The sequence below is a fragment of the Danio rerio genome, chromosome 5 (genome assembly GCF_049306965.1).
Source record: "Danio rerio strain Tuebingen ecotype United States chromosome 5, GRCz12tu, whole genome shotgun sequence".
NCBI classification, from domain to species: Eukaryota; Metazoa; Chordata; class Actinopteri; order Cypriniformes; family Danionidae; genus Danio; species Danio rerio.
The window spans coordinates 70,280,001-70,296,112 of record NC_133180.1 but is presented as its reverse complement, the minus strand read 5'-3'; the positions used below and the strand labels follow the sequence as shown (position 1 = coordinate 70,296,112).

Below are 16,112 nucleotides of genomic sequence, written 5' to 3'. Positions count from 1 at the left end.
TGGTCTAATCACAATTTCATACTTTGTTCATATATATATATATATATATATATATATATATATATATATATATATATATATATATATATATATATATATATATTTGTCTTTTATTCAAACAAAGACAAACTTGTACCCTGCACTGCAAAATGTATCTATAAATTAGCAGCTTTGTGATTCTTTTTTTTTTCCCCCGTTTATTTATGCTTTTGAATTCCGTTATAGGATCTTGATCTTTCTGTCTCCCAGTGATGGGTTGCAGCTGGAAGGGCATACGGCTGTGTAAAACATATGCTGGATAAGTTGGTGGTTCATTCCGCTGTGGTGACCCCTGATTTATAAAGAGACTAAGCCGAAAAGAAAATGAATGAATGAATGAATTTGCTTAATGTATTTATCTGAATAAATCTTAATTGAAATCCTAATGTTTAAAGTAAAATTGCAAACACCAAATAACTTGTTTTAATTTATTATAAAGTAATATTTAGTCTATGTATTCGTTTGTCTTTTTGATATGTGTTTTGCTGATTAGAAATTTGTGTTAACGGGCAGTTGGACAGGTGTAGCTAAAAAAAAGTGGCCGGTGAGTGTGTATCCATTACAGTTATTGTGTTATTGCTAATTGAGAAAGAGAAAAAAGAATTGCAAAAAAATAAAAACTACAACTGACAAAATTGTATCTATTTTTATGGATTTCTTGACTTCCACTTTATTATACTTTTGCATATTCATTGGGGCGTATAGGCAACTACTTTTATTTTGTAAAAATTATTTCCATTTCACTGTACTCAAATGGCCTCCACAGTCACCAGATCTTAATCCAATAGAGCACCTTAAGTATGTGGTGGAATGGGAGATTCACATCATGCATGTGCAGCCACAAGTTTGCAGCAACTGCGTGATGGTATCATGTCAATATGGACCAAAATTGAGGAATGTTTCCAGTACCTTGTTGAATCTAGCCACGAAGGATTAAGGCATGCATGAAGGCAAAAGAGGGTCCAACCAGGTACTAGTGAGGTGTACCTAATAAAGTGGCCGGTGAGTGTAACTTATTAGCATCTAATAATACCAAATTTCGGTTCGGGTGGTCCAGAATTTGCCATTGGTCCAGAATTTTTGCCATTATATTCTCATTTGACCTATTTTGTCTGCTATGTCATGATAAATTGTGGAAATAACCCATCGAAGGTTTTAAGAAAACGCACAATATGACATAAGTGGTCAACTTTCACTATTGATAAAAACACTTGTTAATAAAAAAAAAACATTTTACAAGTAGTCTAACTTATTTTAAATCTTGAACCTTATTTTTGAGAGAAAAAAATGAATGAAAAGGTTAGAAAGGACCAAAAACAGCCTATTAAAGTTAATTTTAATATTTATTAGGCTGTGTATAAAAATCCAAAATCAAACAAAAAGTTTTCAGGGGTAGCTTAAATAATGTGTCGGTGCTCTTTGTGTAAGGGATTAATCAGAATAAACATCCAAATTAGACACTAAAAAAGGCACTAAAAAATGTGGAAAAAATAATAAAAAGCCTTTATTGACATGGCTGTTCCTTAAAACTGCGGCTACATCAGGTTACCCTGTTGAAGTCAGGTGTTATCAAAACATGTAGGCACAGTTTAAAGAAATAGCCATGTCAGTAAAAGCTTTTTAATATTTCTTTCCACATTTTTCGAGTGCCTTAGGCTGACTTTTGCTATTTATACTAGTTAGGCTGTTGTTGTTTGGTGAATTTTCAAGAGAGGCTAGAAGAAAATCGCGATGCTTTTGTATTTGTATATTATAAATCTTTAGGAAATATTTTGGTACATCAAAAATAAAGGATACAACAAGCTAATCTAGCTAAAAATAGTGCTTCAAATTCCACTTTTAGGAGTATTTAAACATCATAATTAAATAGAAAATGAGGTGAATAACTGCAAAAAAGTCGACATTTTGAGGAGAAAAAAAAAACCCAGCCCTTTCGCCAGGCTGGCTACGGGCCTGGACTGTGTTTAGTGAAATTGTTGACTGGTTTAACGTCTGTGTCCCTGCTTTAAAACTACACTACCCAGGATGCAAAACGTCGCCAAGAAGGGAAGTCTAATTCTAAGCCGCTTGGATAAAAAAAGCCAACAGCTGAAGTATTGTATTACACCAGAGGAACCTGACCACCCTTATAATAGGGCAAGGGCGACACAAAATAACCCGACTGGTCGCCCTTTTTAAACCTCTCAGAAATGAGGCGGAAAATCACACAACACCGGCAATTAATTTGACACCCACAATTTTGGACTCAACTTATGCTAGAAGACGCGGCGTGCAGCTCGAGCTGTAAAAAAGCCTCAGTCAGTGGAATAAAAAAAAAACGCAAAGTAAGTCTAATGTTGCTTATTTGTCCTGTCATCCGGATGAACTTTCTGAATTATGGAGCGACTCGACGACATGCGACTTTTGACAGGAGCGGAGCGTAATAACAGGTCGTAATGCCGCACAATTGGACGACACCTAACAGGTGCTACTCAAACATTTCTGATTTTAAATACAGACGACATATGAGCTGACATCATATATGCTATTTTTGAGGGAAACCAACACGTCGTAGTTATTTATTACTGGATTGAACATGTAAGGTTTGTTGTTATATGTTTGCTCGACTGAAAGAGGGAAAAGACCTGCGATTTGTGTTGGGAGAGATTACAAGAAATACAAGGTGATCCAGTGATCTTGTTACCAGAGACTTTTTCCCCATCATCATGAATTTCACTTCTTTTGGATACTGATGGGTGTTTGTGCCACCGCTCCTAAGAGCCTCTACTACCATGGGATGTGTGCAGAGTGTCAAACTCAAGCCAAGTTTTCATGAGAACATCACAGTCCTGGAGCTGCAAGCCTCCATCGATCCCAGTCCGACGGTCCTGGATGAGTCCTCAAACGTGGTTCTGCGGTACCGCACGCCTTACTTCAGGGCATCCGCTCAGGTGCAGGTGCCACCGATGCTTTGCAAAGAGATCTGGACTGTTGGATGGATTCAGGCTTGCAATCAGATGGACTTCTTCAATATATATGGAAACGAAGGAGTGTAAGTGAGTTCACATAACGCAATATGAATAGTCTTTTGGTGCTTTTATTGGTGAGGGCTTTAATTAAAAATAAAAGCAGCTGGTTCTTGAATATATAACTAATATTCACAGCTTAACAGTCTAACTCTTTAAGTCCTTTATTGGCATCAGTGTCCATGAAGTTGTCATAAAAATAAGTGTCAACACATTAATAGTGTTTTTTAAAAAAGCCTCCATGTTATAACGTGTCCGTTTTACGTTTTTACTATATATTATTTATGGAATATATCAAATGTTGTGCATATTTAAATGCTTACTTAGAACAATAATGATTTGATGGCATGTATTAAAAGACTATTAAAGAATCACAAGCCTCAAAATACTACACTGTTAACAATTTCCTGTACAATCTACAGTAACTTATTGGCAGCAGTTCGCCAGCAACTTACAGTATATCAATTACAGCAAAAATATGACATTTACATTGTAAATGTATTCACAGTATTGAATGTATCTTTACTGTAAAATATGGTTATTTTCACTGTGCAACTTTAAAATACAGTAATGCATAACTGTCCAACAAAATACAGTTCATATAACAGTTAAATACAGTGTAATTTACAACAATTGTTAACAGTGTTGTGGGCTAATTGAAATATTTATACTTCACAACCTTTCAAATCACTATAGTTTTAAAAGTGTTGTAAGAAAATGGTATTAAATTATTTATAATTTTTCAATTTAGAACGATCACATATCTTTTGTATATTTTATTAAACAGGTCAGAATTAGTAAGATGTTAATTAAATTTTTTCACAAGTATTTTGAAACATTAATGGGGACATTTTAATTTAATTTATTATTATGTTTTGCATATATATATATATATATATATATATATATATATATATATATATATATATATATATATATATAGTTGAAGTCAGAATTATTATTTGCCCTGAATTATTAGATCCTGTTTATTTTTTTCTCAATTTCTGTTTAACAGAGAGAAGTTTTTTTTTTTTTCAACACAATTTTAAGCATAATAGTTTTAAAAACTCATTTCTAATCACTAATTTATTTTATATTTGCTATCATGACAATAAATAATATTTTGCTAGATATTTTTCAAGGCACTTTTATACAGCTTAAAGTGACATTTTAAGACTTAACTGGGTTAATTAGGTTAACTACGCAGGTTAGGGTAATTAGGCAAGTTATTGTATAATGATGGTTTGTTCTGTCGACAGTCGGAAAAAATGCTCAAAGGGGCTAATAATTTTGCCTTTAAAATGGTGTTTAAAAAATGTAAAACTGCTTTTATTCGAGCCTAAATAAAACAAATAAGTCTTCCTCCAGAAGAAGTAATATTACCAGACATACTGTGAAATTTTCCTTGCTCTGTTAAACATCATTTGGGAAAAAAATAAAAAAATAAAAAAAAGAAAATAATTCAAAGGGGGTATAATAATTCTGACTTCAACTGTGTGTGTGTATATATATATATATATATATATATATATATATATATATATATATATATATATATATATATATAAATATATATATATATATATATATATATATATATATACACACACACACACACACTCTTGTCAATTTATTTTGATGCGGACACAAATATTTGTGACCATATTTCCTTGAAAGTAAATATTACTTCACTTTAAATTAATGCTTCTTTAAAAAAGCAGAAATAAAGTAATAGTAAATACTTATTGTTTTTTTATATACAGGTACTGTATATATATAAATTTCTAATAATATAATAAATCTTTTAAAATGTTGTTTCCGCTTTTTGTCCCACTCATTACCCTTCTGCTTGTTTTCTTTGAGAGCTAGTATCTATTACTAATACAATATTTTTAAAAGTTGAACAACTATTAGTCAACATTGGAAATGTAGAGAAATTACACAAATAGTACAACTTATATCTCTCAGAAAGAAAGGCATATGAGCTATCATTAGTTTGGTATATTTCTACTTTTTAGGTACAAATATGTATTTAATTTTATTTATTTATTTATTTATTTTTCAAACAGAAATATTATACATAAAATGTCTTAAACAAAAAAACAAATAAATACATTTTATAAATTAAAAAAAATTAATACATTTTATAAATTTTACATTTTATAAAAATTTAACATGCTTGAAAATGGAGCGGGATGAAGCACAAGCTTCAAATATGTACGCTTAAGGTTCTAATTTGTATATTTAAGGTACCAATATGCACCATTTCAGGTACAAATGTGTACCTTTTAAAAGATACTGACCTAGTGACAGCTCCTGACCTGACTGTATATATAATATTGGGCAAAAAACATGTATATATGCGTCTCATGTATCATGTATATACAGTTGAAGTCAGAATTATTAGCCCACCTTTGAAGAGGGGAGCTAATAATTCAGGAGGGCTAATAATTCTGACTTCAACTGTATATTAAGACAACTTTTATAAACTATTTAGATCCATGATGATTACTATAAATAATGATGCTGCTTTCTCCTGTGTAGTTTGGGTGGCATGTGAGACTATGTAAATGTGATTTCTCAGGATGTTAGTAATGTTTGTGAACCAATTTCCTGGGATTGTTTCCTGAACTGCAGAAAAAGTTGAACACACCCCAAGCAGGACAAAGGACTTACCATTTACTAGAGGGTGAGTCCTGAGAAAACTAGCTGAAGGCGTTATTTGCACCAAGATTGACTATTCAAATTCCCCTGACATTAATATTCAGTCTCTTGCAAATAAGGGATATATGCACTCATGTCTTAGAAAAAGCCTTTTAGGTTCCCCAATAAACCTTTCTTTCAATAACCATTTAAAGTATACATTTTTAGGTATAGGTTTTTTCAGAAGCCCAAACAAGAACATTTGTTTGAGTTTAACAAACTAATTTGAAAATTTTAGCAATCAGGTCTGTAGTATGCAAAATTTGAATATGATCTACACAATCCATGGGTAATTTGTAACTTTAATTTAGTGGCTAATTCCTATAAATTTATATTTCATTCATATAGTTTTGTACTTTTTGCTCATGCCTCCAATAATGATATGCAAATTGCATACATAATTTGTATGAATTAGACATTTCCCAGCAGGCTTTGTTTTTTTAAAAGGCATCTAATAGACATTTTTGCTAACACAAGGCAAAATGAAAATTAAAAACTTAAAGAAATCTAAAAATAAACTAGTCATCAAATAAACAGATACAGAAAGCAGGCTTTAAAAAAATACATCTAATAGACGTCAGAACATAGACAATTGATAGATAATTGTAAAAACAAGGCTAAATAAAAATAAAAATCGAATAGACGTCTAGCAGTATTCCAAAAATAAACTAGTCAATAAATCGAGAGATACGAATACAAAAAAAGGTTGTTGTTTTTTTAAGTGCATCTAATAGACCTTCAAACATAGACGTATTTGCTAAAACAAGGCTTAATTAAAATAAAAATCTAAAAATAGTCCAAACCTAAAAATAATTTGTCAGAAACAAATGCAAAAAGAAGCCATTTTTAAAGACATCTAATAGACGCCCAAACATAGATGTTTTTGCTAATACCAGGCTAAATGAAAATACAATTCTAATTGACATCTAAAAATAGTCCAAAAATAAACTAGTCATCAAATAGACATGCAAATAGAAAAAATCAGACAATCCTTTTTCAGTTTTTTTCTTATGACACCTAATAGACGTCCAAACATAGACATTTTTGCTAATACAAGGCTAAATGAAAATTAAAAACTAAAAAAACATCTAAAATTGGTCAAAAAATAAACTAGTAATCAAATAGATGTACAAATAGAAAAAGCAGGCAATCCTTTTTTGTTTTTCCAAATACATCTAATAGACATCCAAACATAGACGTTTTTGCTAATACAAGGCTAAATGAAAGTGGAAATCTAACAAACATCTCGCAATAGTCCAAAAATGAATTAGTCAGTAAATAGACATACACAAATAGAAAAAGTAGGCATTTTAAAAAAAATACATCTACTAGACATCCAAACATAGATGTTTTTGCTAATACAAGACTAAACAAAAATAAAATTTTAATAGGCATCTAAAAATAGTCCAAAAATTAACTAGTCATCAAATAGGCATGCAAATAGAAAAAAGCAGGCAATCCTTTTTCATTTTTTTATGACACCTAATAGACGTCCAAACATAGACATTTTTGCTAATACAAGGCTTGATGAAAGTGAAAATTTAATAGACATCTAGAATAGTCCAAAAATTAACTAGTCAGGCATTTTAGGTTTTTTAAAATACATCTAATAGACGTCCAAACATAGACATATTAGTTAAAACTAGGCTAAATGTAAATAAAAAACTTAATAGATATCTAAAAATAGCCCAAACATAAACTAGTCATTAAATAGACAGATACAAATTCAAAACAAGACAATTTTTTTGTTTTTTAAAATACATCTAATAGACGCCCAAACATAGACGTTTTTGCTAATACAAGGCTAAATAAAAAAAAATTAATAGACATCTAAAAATGGTCCAAAAATAAACTAATCAAGCATGCAATGAGAAAAAGCAGGCTTTTTTTATTTTCAAAATACAACTAATAGACTTCCAAACATAGACTTTTGCTAAAACAAGGCTAAATAAAAGTGAAAATATAATAGACATCTAACAATCGACCTTATTCTGTCATGCGAAAATGTGCTCGTTTTTGCGCTTGTTTGAGGACTTCCAAATGATTTGACTATGGGGGAAATGCCTAGGAAAAATGAACAGCAGAAATTGGGTCAAACTATTTGCTCTACACACGAGTATGTTCATGACTATACATAACAAGTAGAATAATATAATAAGAAAATATCAATTTGCAACATTGAGCAGCTTAACGAGCTGTGTTTATTGCCTGGAAATCAATGGAAGTAAATGAGACTGGAAGTATCGAGCTAAAAAGATTACCATAACTGCGTCAGCTCGTACGTGAAGAATAAGTCACGAAATAGACAAATACAAAAGCAGGCAATTCTCTTTTGTTTTTAAAAGATGTCTAATAGACGTCCAAACATGTCTAACGTCTACATGATGATTAGTGTCTATTGTTAAACTAGTGTTATAAATAACACTAATTAAATAAATCAATTAATAAATCAAATCTGTTCATCTTATAACATGACTGTGTGTCTTCTGAAGACTCTGACCAAACATCTTGATGCATATGGATTAAATTCTTGTTTGCTTTATGCACTTTTTGAAATGAATTTTGAGTGAAGGGACTGAGATCTCCCAGAAAAAATTACAGGATTTTTTGAGTTGCATTACTCAGTATGTTTTCATGGATGACAATATTCCAGTATTCAAGTCTGTGTGAATCATAAGTTACAAAGACTTTCATTTCAGTATGGCGATGTATTGAGTAGGGGGCGGGGCTTTCTATTTGTGCATCATTCCCTCAAATCGCAACCAATCAAATGCTTTCTAGTACCTGACAGGCCCCGCCCCCTTCAAGACACTTCTCATTTGAAAGACAAGTGTCATCTTCCCTCTTCAGATCCAGCTGGGAGCTGCCAGAGTTGAGATGTGGGCAAATACAGGCCATCAGTGATTCGGATGGCGTGAACTACCCCTGGTACGGCTGCACCACTGAGATGTACACCATAGTGGGTCCCACCAAAAAGAGCACCAAACTCACTGTCAGCATGAACGACAACTTCTGCCCGAGTGTGACGTGGAGTGTCCCGGTGGGCACCACCAGCAGCCCTCCTCTTCTGAGTGCCATCCAGAGGGACCAGCGCTTCACTACCTGGCTGGTGGCTATGAACGAAACCACAGCTGAGATGGTGCTGCTCCGGACCATCCGCTGGAGGATGCAGATCTGCGTTAAAGTGGACCCCAAGAGGCCTCTGGGTCAAAGAGCCACAGTCGTGGAGCCACTGGTCCAGGAACAGCCTCAAGTCCAAATTCACAATGAACCCATCCCAATCAATGCCTTGGTTAAGCCTAACGCCAACGATGCCCAGGTTCTGATGTGGCGGCCTAGAAACGGGGAGCCCATTATGGTCATTCCCCCGAAATATTGATCCCATGAAGGATTTTTCCTTCCAACTTGAACCGAAATGATTTGACATGAATAAAAATAGGTGAATTTGGGTAAAATATGGCAATCTTGATCATTTTAACCCAGCAGTTCATATTTTATTTACCCAAAGTGCATGAAGCAAGTCAGAATAATACTAAAACAGGGTTACTGATTTACAAGTATGAATGAACAAAGTGTATTTATTAATGACTTATTGTTTAATTCATTCTTATTGTGTTTTGTTTTTGAATATTTTTAGTAAGATATAAAAAACCGTGTGGCCTTTGCATACTTAAAATGTTGCCTTATACATTAACTTAAAATCATTTGCTAACACGTTATGTACGTTGATTGTGTGGTAAACACTGTAAAAAAAGCAATTAGTTGGCTTTACTTGAAAAACCTGAGTAAACCCGTTGACTTAAAGGGCATCTATGATGACAATCATCTTTTGTAAGCTGTTTGGACAGAGCTGTCTTATAAACCCAACAAGTCTCCTTTTTTATTATTTACTGACGTTAAAAGGACCTAAATTCCAGTGATTTGGAGGCCCACCACAATGTGAAGCAGGAGTGCTGTTTTCCCCACCCACCAAATTGATTGACAGGCACCATGTTGCTATAATAACATGTATAGACATGTCCATAGAACATTTTTTTGCAAATAAACTGGGATTGAAATTTCTGTTCCAACTTTTGACAAGGTTTATAAGATTAAGTTGAATTTTCAAAACAACAAAGACAGTAAAATCAATATGCAATTCTTAACTGCTATAATCACCACAGCCGCATGGTGTCAGTAAACCCGCATTTACATGTGTTTCTGTGTACGGCATTTTGTGAGACTCATCATTTCAGAAAGGCTTGAATAAACTCCACCACAAATACATTAAATAAACTTACTTGGTATTTTTGACTAATGAGCTGTATTTCCAGCCTGATCTCACGAGGAAACGTAAGTATTTTACGTTTTTGTCAGTTTAGTGGCTAATTCGAGTTCAGACGTACAAAAATGTATGATTTTAAAAAGGAGGCGTGGCACCTAACCCCATCCCTAACCCCAACTGTCATTGGGTGATGGGCAAATAGTTCTAAATTGTACGAATTAGATTGTACGATTTCATACAAATTAGCCACTAAATCAAAAAGCAACGAATTGCCGTGAGATTGCGTTGGTATTTAAGCTTCATCCATGTCTGTCTCTATCACTGACTGCTGTTTATCTGCTGTAATGCAGGAGAAGCAGACACGAATGTGGAAATGGTGGGTGGAGAGAAGCAACTCATTTGGATTTAAAGCTACAAAAATCGCTACACTATACTCAGACACCAAAATGGACAGATCTGATGGGTATTTTAAGATGAAACTTTACAGACACATTCTGCAGACACCAAAGGCTTGTCTTACATCTTGTAAAAGGGGGAAAATAGGTTCCCTTTAAAATTATTAAGCAAACAAACTGTGCATAATTATAAAAATTAAGTAAACCTAACAGTCCCAAGTTACAACAAATTTACTCACTTTAAGTAAATAATCGCTTTTAAGGCAACTGGTTTACTCACTTTTTTAGCATAGTAACTAATCACTTAAACAGTGCGTTTTTTTGCTAATCAGAAGGTTTCCTTTGGTAACATTGCTTAACTACTGTACATTAAAGTTCATGTTAAATCAACATTTATTAATGGGTCAAAAATGAGACATCAGTTTTAGTGTCTGCATCACCACAGGGATTTCTATTCATAAAAAGCACAATACATGTATTGTAAGTGTGATAAAATTTCAAAAGATAGATGAAATAATATATCATTTTGATCTTAAGGAAGGCAAAAATAACGGGTCTTTGTTGTTGCATTTTACACTTCAAAATGCGTCACAGATTCTCTATTAGAAACAGGTCAGGACTACAGTCAGGCCAGTCATATACCTGTATCCTCCAGAACTTTGTAAAGTGTGTAGAATGTGATTTTGCATTGTCTTGTTGAAATACACATGGTGTTCCTGAAAAATAGGGCAACAAATTGGGCTCCAAAATCTCTATGGACTTTTTAGCATTAATGGTGCCATCACAGAAGTGCAAGTTATCACAGTGATTTATATGCACAGTAAATGTATTGTATGTGTAATAAAATTTAGATGAAATTATATATATATATATATATATATATATATATATATATATATATATATATATATATATATATATATATATATATGCACTAACTAATGTTAACAAGCATGGACTTGGATGTTAATAATGCATTAGTAAATGTTCAATCATGATTAATAAATGCTGTACTAATGTTGTTCATGGTTAGTTCATGTTAGTAAATGCATTAACTAATTAACCTTATTGTAAAGTGTTAATATATATATATATATATATATATATAAATATATATATATATATATATATATATATATATATATATATATATATATATATATATATATATATATATATACGGTGAAACAGAAGTAAAAACAAAACAACATACTTATTCTGACTGGTACACATTAAAATATATACGTCAATTATTTAATAGTCTCTTAATATGTCATTAATCGATCAATATTAATATGCCTGACAAGATTTTTAGCCATAAATAGCTTAATGTTGCACCAAATTACAGAAAAGGTCACATGAAAGAGAACACAAACATTGAAAAAAAAGTTTAGGTCAAGACAACAAATATTTTTATTTTAATAAGGTTTAAACTAAATTGTTTAAGTTATACAAAGTTTAACTTAATATTTTTAGTCAAATTGAGTGATGTAAGTTGACATGACTAAGTTGATTCAACAAAAAAACGCCTCAGGAAAAATTTGTTTTACAGTGTACGAATGGTTGAAAATAAATAAAAGATGTAAAGATGTTTTCCGATAGTTGTATGTGTTAACATTGTAAGTTCAATGATGCATATAGCCTAATGTTAACAAATGAAACCTTATTGTACTGTTTATAGTCTAGTGTGGCCAAAGTGTGTCGAACAGTTGCCTTTTATTTTGCACAAGACAATTGCAACGTTACTTGTGTCTTGTAGGATGTTCCGTGAACTAGAACTGTGAATAATTTAGTTGTCTTCTCATGTTGTAAAAGGCAGCTTTTCAGGAGCACAAGCTGTTTCAGGTACTTCTCTTTTTTTTGTAGACGTGGAGAACTGTGAAAACTACAATAAAATCAACATGTTACACTTTACACACTGATTTGTGTGATCATTTCAAATGCTCAGAAGGCATGATTGTAACTTTAGCTGTTGTATCATGCAAGCTTCACAACAGCATTTGAGTTCATATTTATTTGATGACTATATGACCGACAATGTAAACGTTGTTCTTTGTTTCAGAGCGTCTTCTCAACGGGGACTATATGACCTGTTTCTAAAATACTTCAGGATGCCCTATTTCTTACTCTTATGAATTCATTGAATTCTCTAAAGCCTTGCATCTGCAGGGACTTTTATTTGTCATTTTATGGTTTTATTCGTACTTATTGGTCACATTGTTTAGTAATGTAGGTGAATTAAATATAGGTAAATTGGCCGTAGTGTGTGTGTATGTGAATTAGTGTGTATGGGTGTTTCCCAGTGTTGGGTTGCAGCTGGAAGGGCATCCGCTGTGTAAAACATGCTGGGTAAGCTGGTGGTTCATTCTGCTGTGGTGACCCCATATTAATAAAATGACTAAGCTGAAAAGAAAATGAATGAATGAATACTGTGCGTCTGTCTATTTGTTGTGAGCAAGCAGGTGTTCATTGTTAAATATATATGCCTGATTTCATCTATTATTTAGTTATTAAAAATAAAAATTCGTTAAATACATTTTCACCATCATGTTCTTGATTTTATAAACATAATTGACTTGTGTTTCTCCAGGTGATTTGTCACTTTACTTTGAATTAATAAAAAAAAAGTCTACTTTGGAATGTTTGTGAATTGTGAAATACAATTTATTCATTATATATCCACTGTAAAATTACTCGTAAATAGCAGATTTGTTTTCCCTTTAGAAAATAATCTATTAATATTTTAGTTTAAAACATTGCATGTGAGCTTTTACGTAGGATTATGGATATACAAGTTCATGACAAGTGTGTTAAAATGCTTAGACGACCCATTAAATTATACATGGCTTCAGTGATTCTCTGTGCTCCTGCACTGTGACTGCCCTCCCTCCACGTCTCATACTTTCTATTGTTATGACACACACACACACACACACCTGCAGAAAGCCTGGAAGTCTCACACTCAGTGCTGGTAAAGCAGTCCAAATGACATTTTCTGAACATTCATCTTTACAAATGATCCCTGAATGGAAGAAACAATATATTAGCTTTGAGGTAAGTGGATGCATACACTGTCAAGTTTAACTAGTCTAAGGCTAACTTTTCATGAATAATTGACCAAATTAAGGTCCGCTCTTTATTTTTCAGAGCCTGAAGTCAATGCTGAACAAAGAAGATAGGCTTAATCTCATTCACTATGGTAAGACACGATCAGCTTGTTGGTTATTATTTTTTTTTTTTTCAGATTTCCAGTGAGAGAATTCTGGTGTAAAAATAATATTTGTGCTATTTGTGCTTTCGGTATTTAGATGTTTTTGTTGATAGGATTTTTCAATTAAATTAATTTGAATTCTATGGATTCCCAGAGATGGGTTGCGGCTGGAAGGGCATCCGCTGCGTAAAAACTTGCTGGATAAGTTGGCGGTTCATTCTGCTGTGGCGACCCCGGATAAATAAAGGGACTAAGCCGACAAGAAAATGAATGAATGAATGAATTCTATAGTGCTTTTTACAGTGTAGATTGGTGTAAAGCAGCTTAACATATATGAAGAAAAGAAAGTAAATACCATATTATATCAACTTGTGGAACATTCCAATTTTGAGCTTGTCCATTTTCGATTGACCACATTTTTGCTGCTGCATCGATCCGCCTGTCAATCTTGTGTTCCATCCTTCCTTCACTTGTGAACAAAACCCCAAGATACTTGAACTCCTCCACCTGGCAAGCCACCTTTTTCTGGTTGAACACCATGGCGGCGAACATGAAGGTGCTAATTCTCATCCTCATACCTGTGCATGCAGGAGGTCCAAATCAGACGAAGACAACAGGACAACAAATAGCAGAGATGAAATCCCCTAACCAGACCCCCATCGTCCCAAGGCTGAGCTATGAAATTCGACAAAGGGCAGCCCTGCACTGCACTGGTCTCCGCAAGTCCCGACTTCCATGTGAAGTTGTAGAGGGGTGTCAGCCAAGATAGCACATCATCCAGAGACTTGTCTAGTGTCTGCTTCCTCAATGGAAGGCATGTCAGTGGGATGCTCTAAGCATTTCATGTTCAACAGTTCCCCATGTCCACTATAAACAGTGTTGGTGTGGAACTGCTTCCCAAGACAGTTTGCTTAATCTCGTTAAGTCCAACTGAGAGTCTTCCTACATGGTCTCCCCAAACTCTTCCCCAGGCCTGAGTTTTTGCCTCCACGACTACCCAGGCTGCAGCTTGCTGCATACCTTTTGGTACCCATCAGCTTCCTCAGGAGTACTACAAGCCTACCAAGCCAGGACTCCTTCTTATGCTTGACCGTATCCCTTAGGCCGTACTCACACTAGGTACAGTTGCCTCGAACCGAGCCAAAGCACGCTTGTCCCCCCTCCCGTCTCCCCCGACGGCCCGCACTCACACCACAAATGGGCCTCGGCACGCTTACGTCATCGCTGCTGCGCTGTTCAGTGAGAAGCGCTCTCTCAGCAGCACAGTCAAGATTTCTCTAGTTATATCGTTTCAGTCGTTTGTTATGCAGTGACATGCAGTTAAATATTTCGCCAAACAGTCCTTAGGGATGCGGGGACACGCAGTCAGATATTTCGCCGAACAGATCCGCCACTTTTGGCGCTCATAAACAATCATAAAGCTCTTGTGCTGCAGGAATGAGGAGGTCTGCTGAAGGCGTGCAGCTGTCGTGCTGTGAGGAGTTCTCGTCTTTAATAAACTACGGCAGTTTGCGTTCACCGAACAGTAAGATTGATTAATAAATCCATATGAAACAACCCCTTAAAAGTCACGTATTGCTTTCAGTTTCGGGCTTTGGTGCGTTTTGCACTCACACACAAGCCTACCGCGCCGAAGCCCAAGTGAACCGCGCCCAGGCACACCTCTTTCAACGGGGCCAGGGCCGGCCAAGTAAACCGTGCTTGAGCCCGATTCAGCGCACACACACTTCTCAAACGATCTGGGAAACAGGCCTGGGCACGGTACGGATGGCATAGTGTGAGTAGGCCCTTAGTTGCGGTGTCCACCTCCGGGTTCGTTCTTGAATCAAATCAATCAGTGAGTTGGGTGGAAAAGAAAGGAGTTTATTGGAAATTGAACAAATGTGAAAGAAAAATCGAAGAGAACAAATATTTGGCATTTGCCTTCAGCTGAGTATGGAGACAGATGTCCATATGTTAATACACTGTGTTTCTACTGTCCATATGTGAAGGGATCAAAGCATCTAAGGATTCTTTCTGTCTTACAATATCATATAAATATGCACTGTGTGTTTGCTTCACAATAATAAAACCAACACAACCAAAACACAGAGAGAAAGCAACATGAAAACATCTGATAATAATGATACGGATATGTTTGATCAGGCTCTGTGGTCAACAAAGCATATTTAAGACTTTCGAATGTAGATGGCACTATAATTAATATGGAAAGAGCTGAAATAATCCATTCTTTGCTTGACACATTGACATTACTGTAGCCTACAGACTTGCTTTTTCAGCATTTCAAGAGTTCACACTTAGCTGATGATTTATAGAAGCCTGTTTGGCATGCTGTCCCGGGGGAGAGCCCCGAGCTCAAGGACTCCTCAAGTCCGGGGCTTCCTCCCTTTTGGCAGAGCGAGAGAGGAGCCCGAGCTCGGTGGATCTCAGAACTCCCCCGCTGCTGTAGCTAAGGGAACACAAGGGTTAGATAAATACTTGGTTTTTTATGTATA

The 16,112-nt window shown here is 34.5% G+C and overlaps 2 protein-coding genes across 6 annotated transcripts in view; both read left to right on the top strand.

Moving 5' to 3' along the window:
- The first annotated feature begins 2,139 nt into the window (after positions 1-2,139).
- fam78aa (family with sequence similarity 78 member Aa) lies at positions 2,140-10,073 on the top strand. 2 transcript variants are annotated; one of them, XM_068221219.2, is made up of 2 exons: positions 2,140-3,074; positions 8,598-10,073. In XM_068221219.2, the coding sequence occupies exons 1-2, from the start codon at positions 2,851-2,853 to the stop codon at positions 9,124-9,126; spliced, it is 753 nt and encodes a 250-aa protein (XP_068077320.2). In that variant the 5' UTR covers positions 2,140-2,850; the 3' UTR covers positions 9,127-10,073.
- A 2,395-nt stretch (positions 10,074-12,468) lies between these two features.
- The window catches only part of LOC141385662 (xenotropic and polytropic retrovirus receptor 1 homolog), a 23,044-nt gene continuing 19,400 nt past the window's right edge, over positions 12,469-16,112 (top strand). The window contains exons 1-2 of one of the 4 annotated variants that reach the window (XM_073951591.1): positions 12,469-13,460; positions 13,554-13,605. In XM_073951591.1, the coding sequence (XP_073807692.1) occupies positions 13,320-13,460; positions 13,554-13,605 (193 nt within the window). In that variant the 5' untranslated portion in view covers positions 12,469-13,319. The remainder of the gene's footprint in view (positions 13,461-13,553; positions 13,606-16,112) is intronic. The other 3 variants (XM_073951593.1, XM_073951594.1, XM_073951592.1) reach the window with 3 other exon arrangements.

Excerpts from the sequence above, each read along its gene's own strand:
- fam78aa (XM_068221219.2), top strand. The coding sequence starts at position 2,851 with ATGAGAACATCACAGTCCTGGAGCTGCAAGCCTCCATCGATCCCAGTC. Across the intron at positions 3,075-8,597 it reads ATGGAAACGAAGGAGTGTAA|ATCCAGCTGGGAGCTGCCAG; the intron begins GTGAGTTCACAT and ends TTCCCTCTTCAG.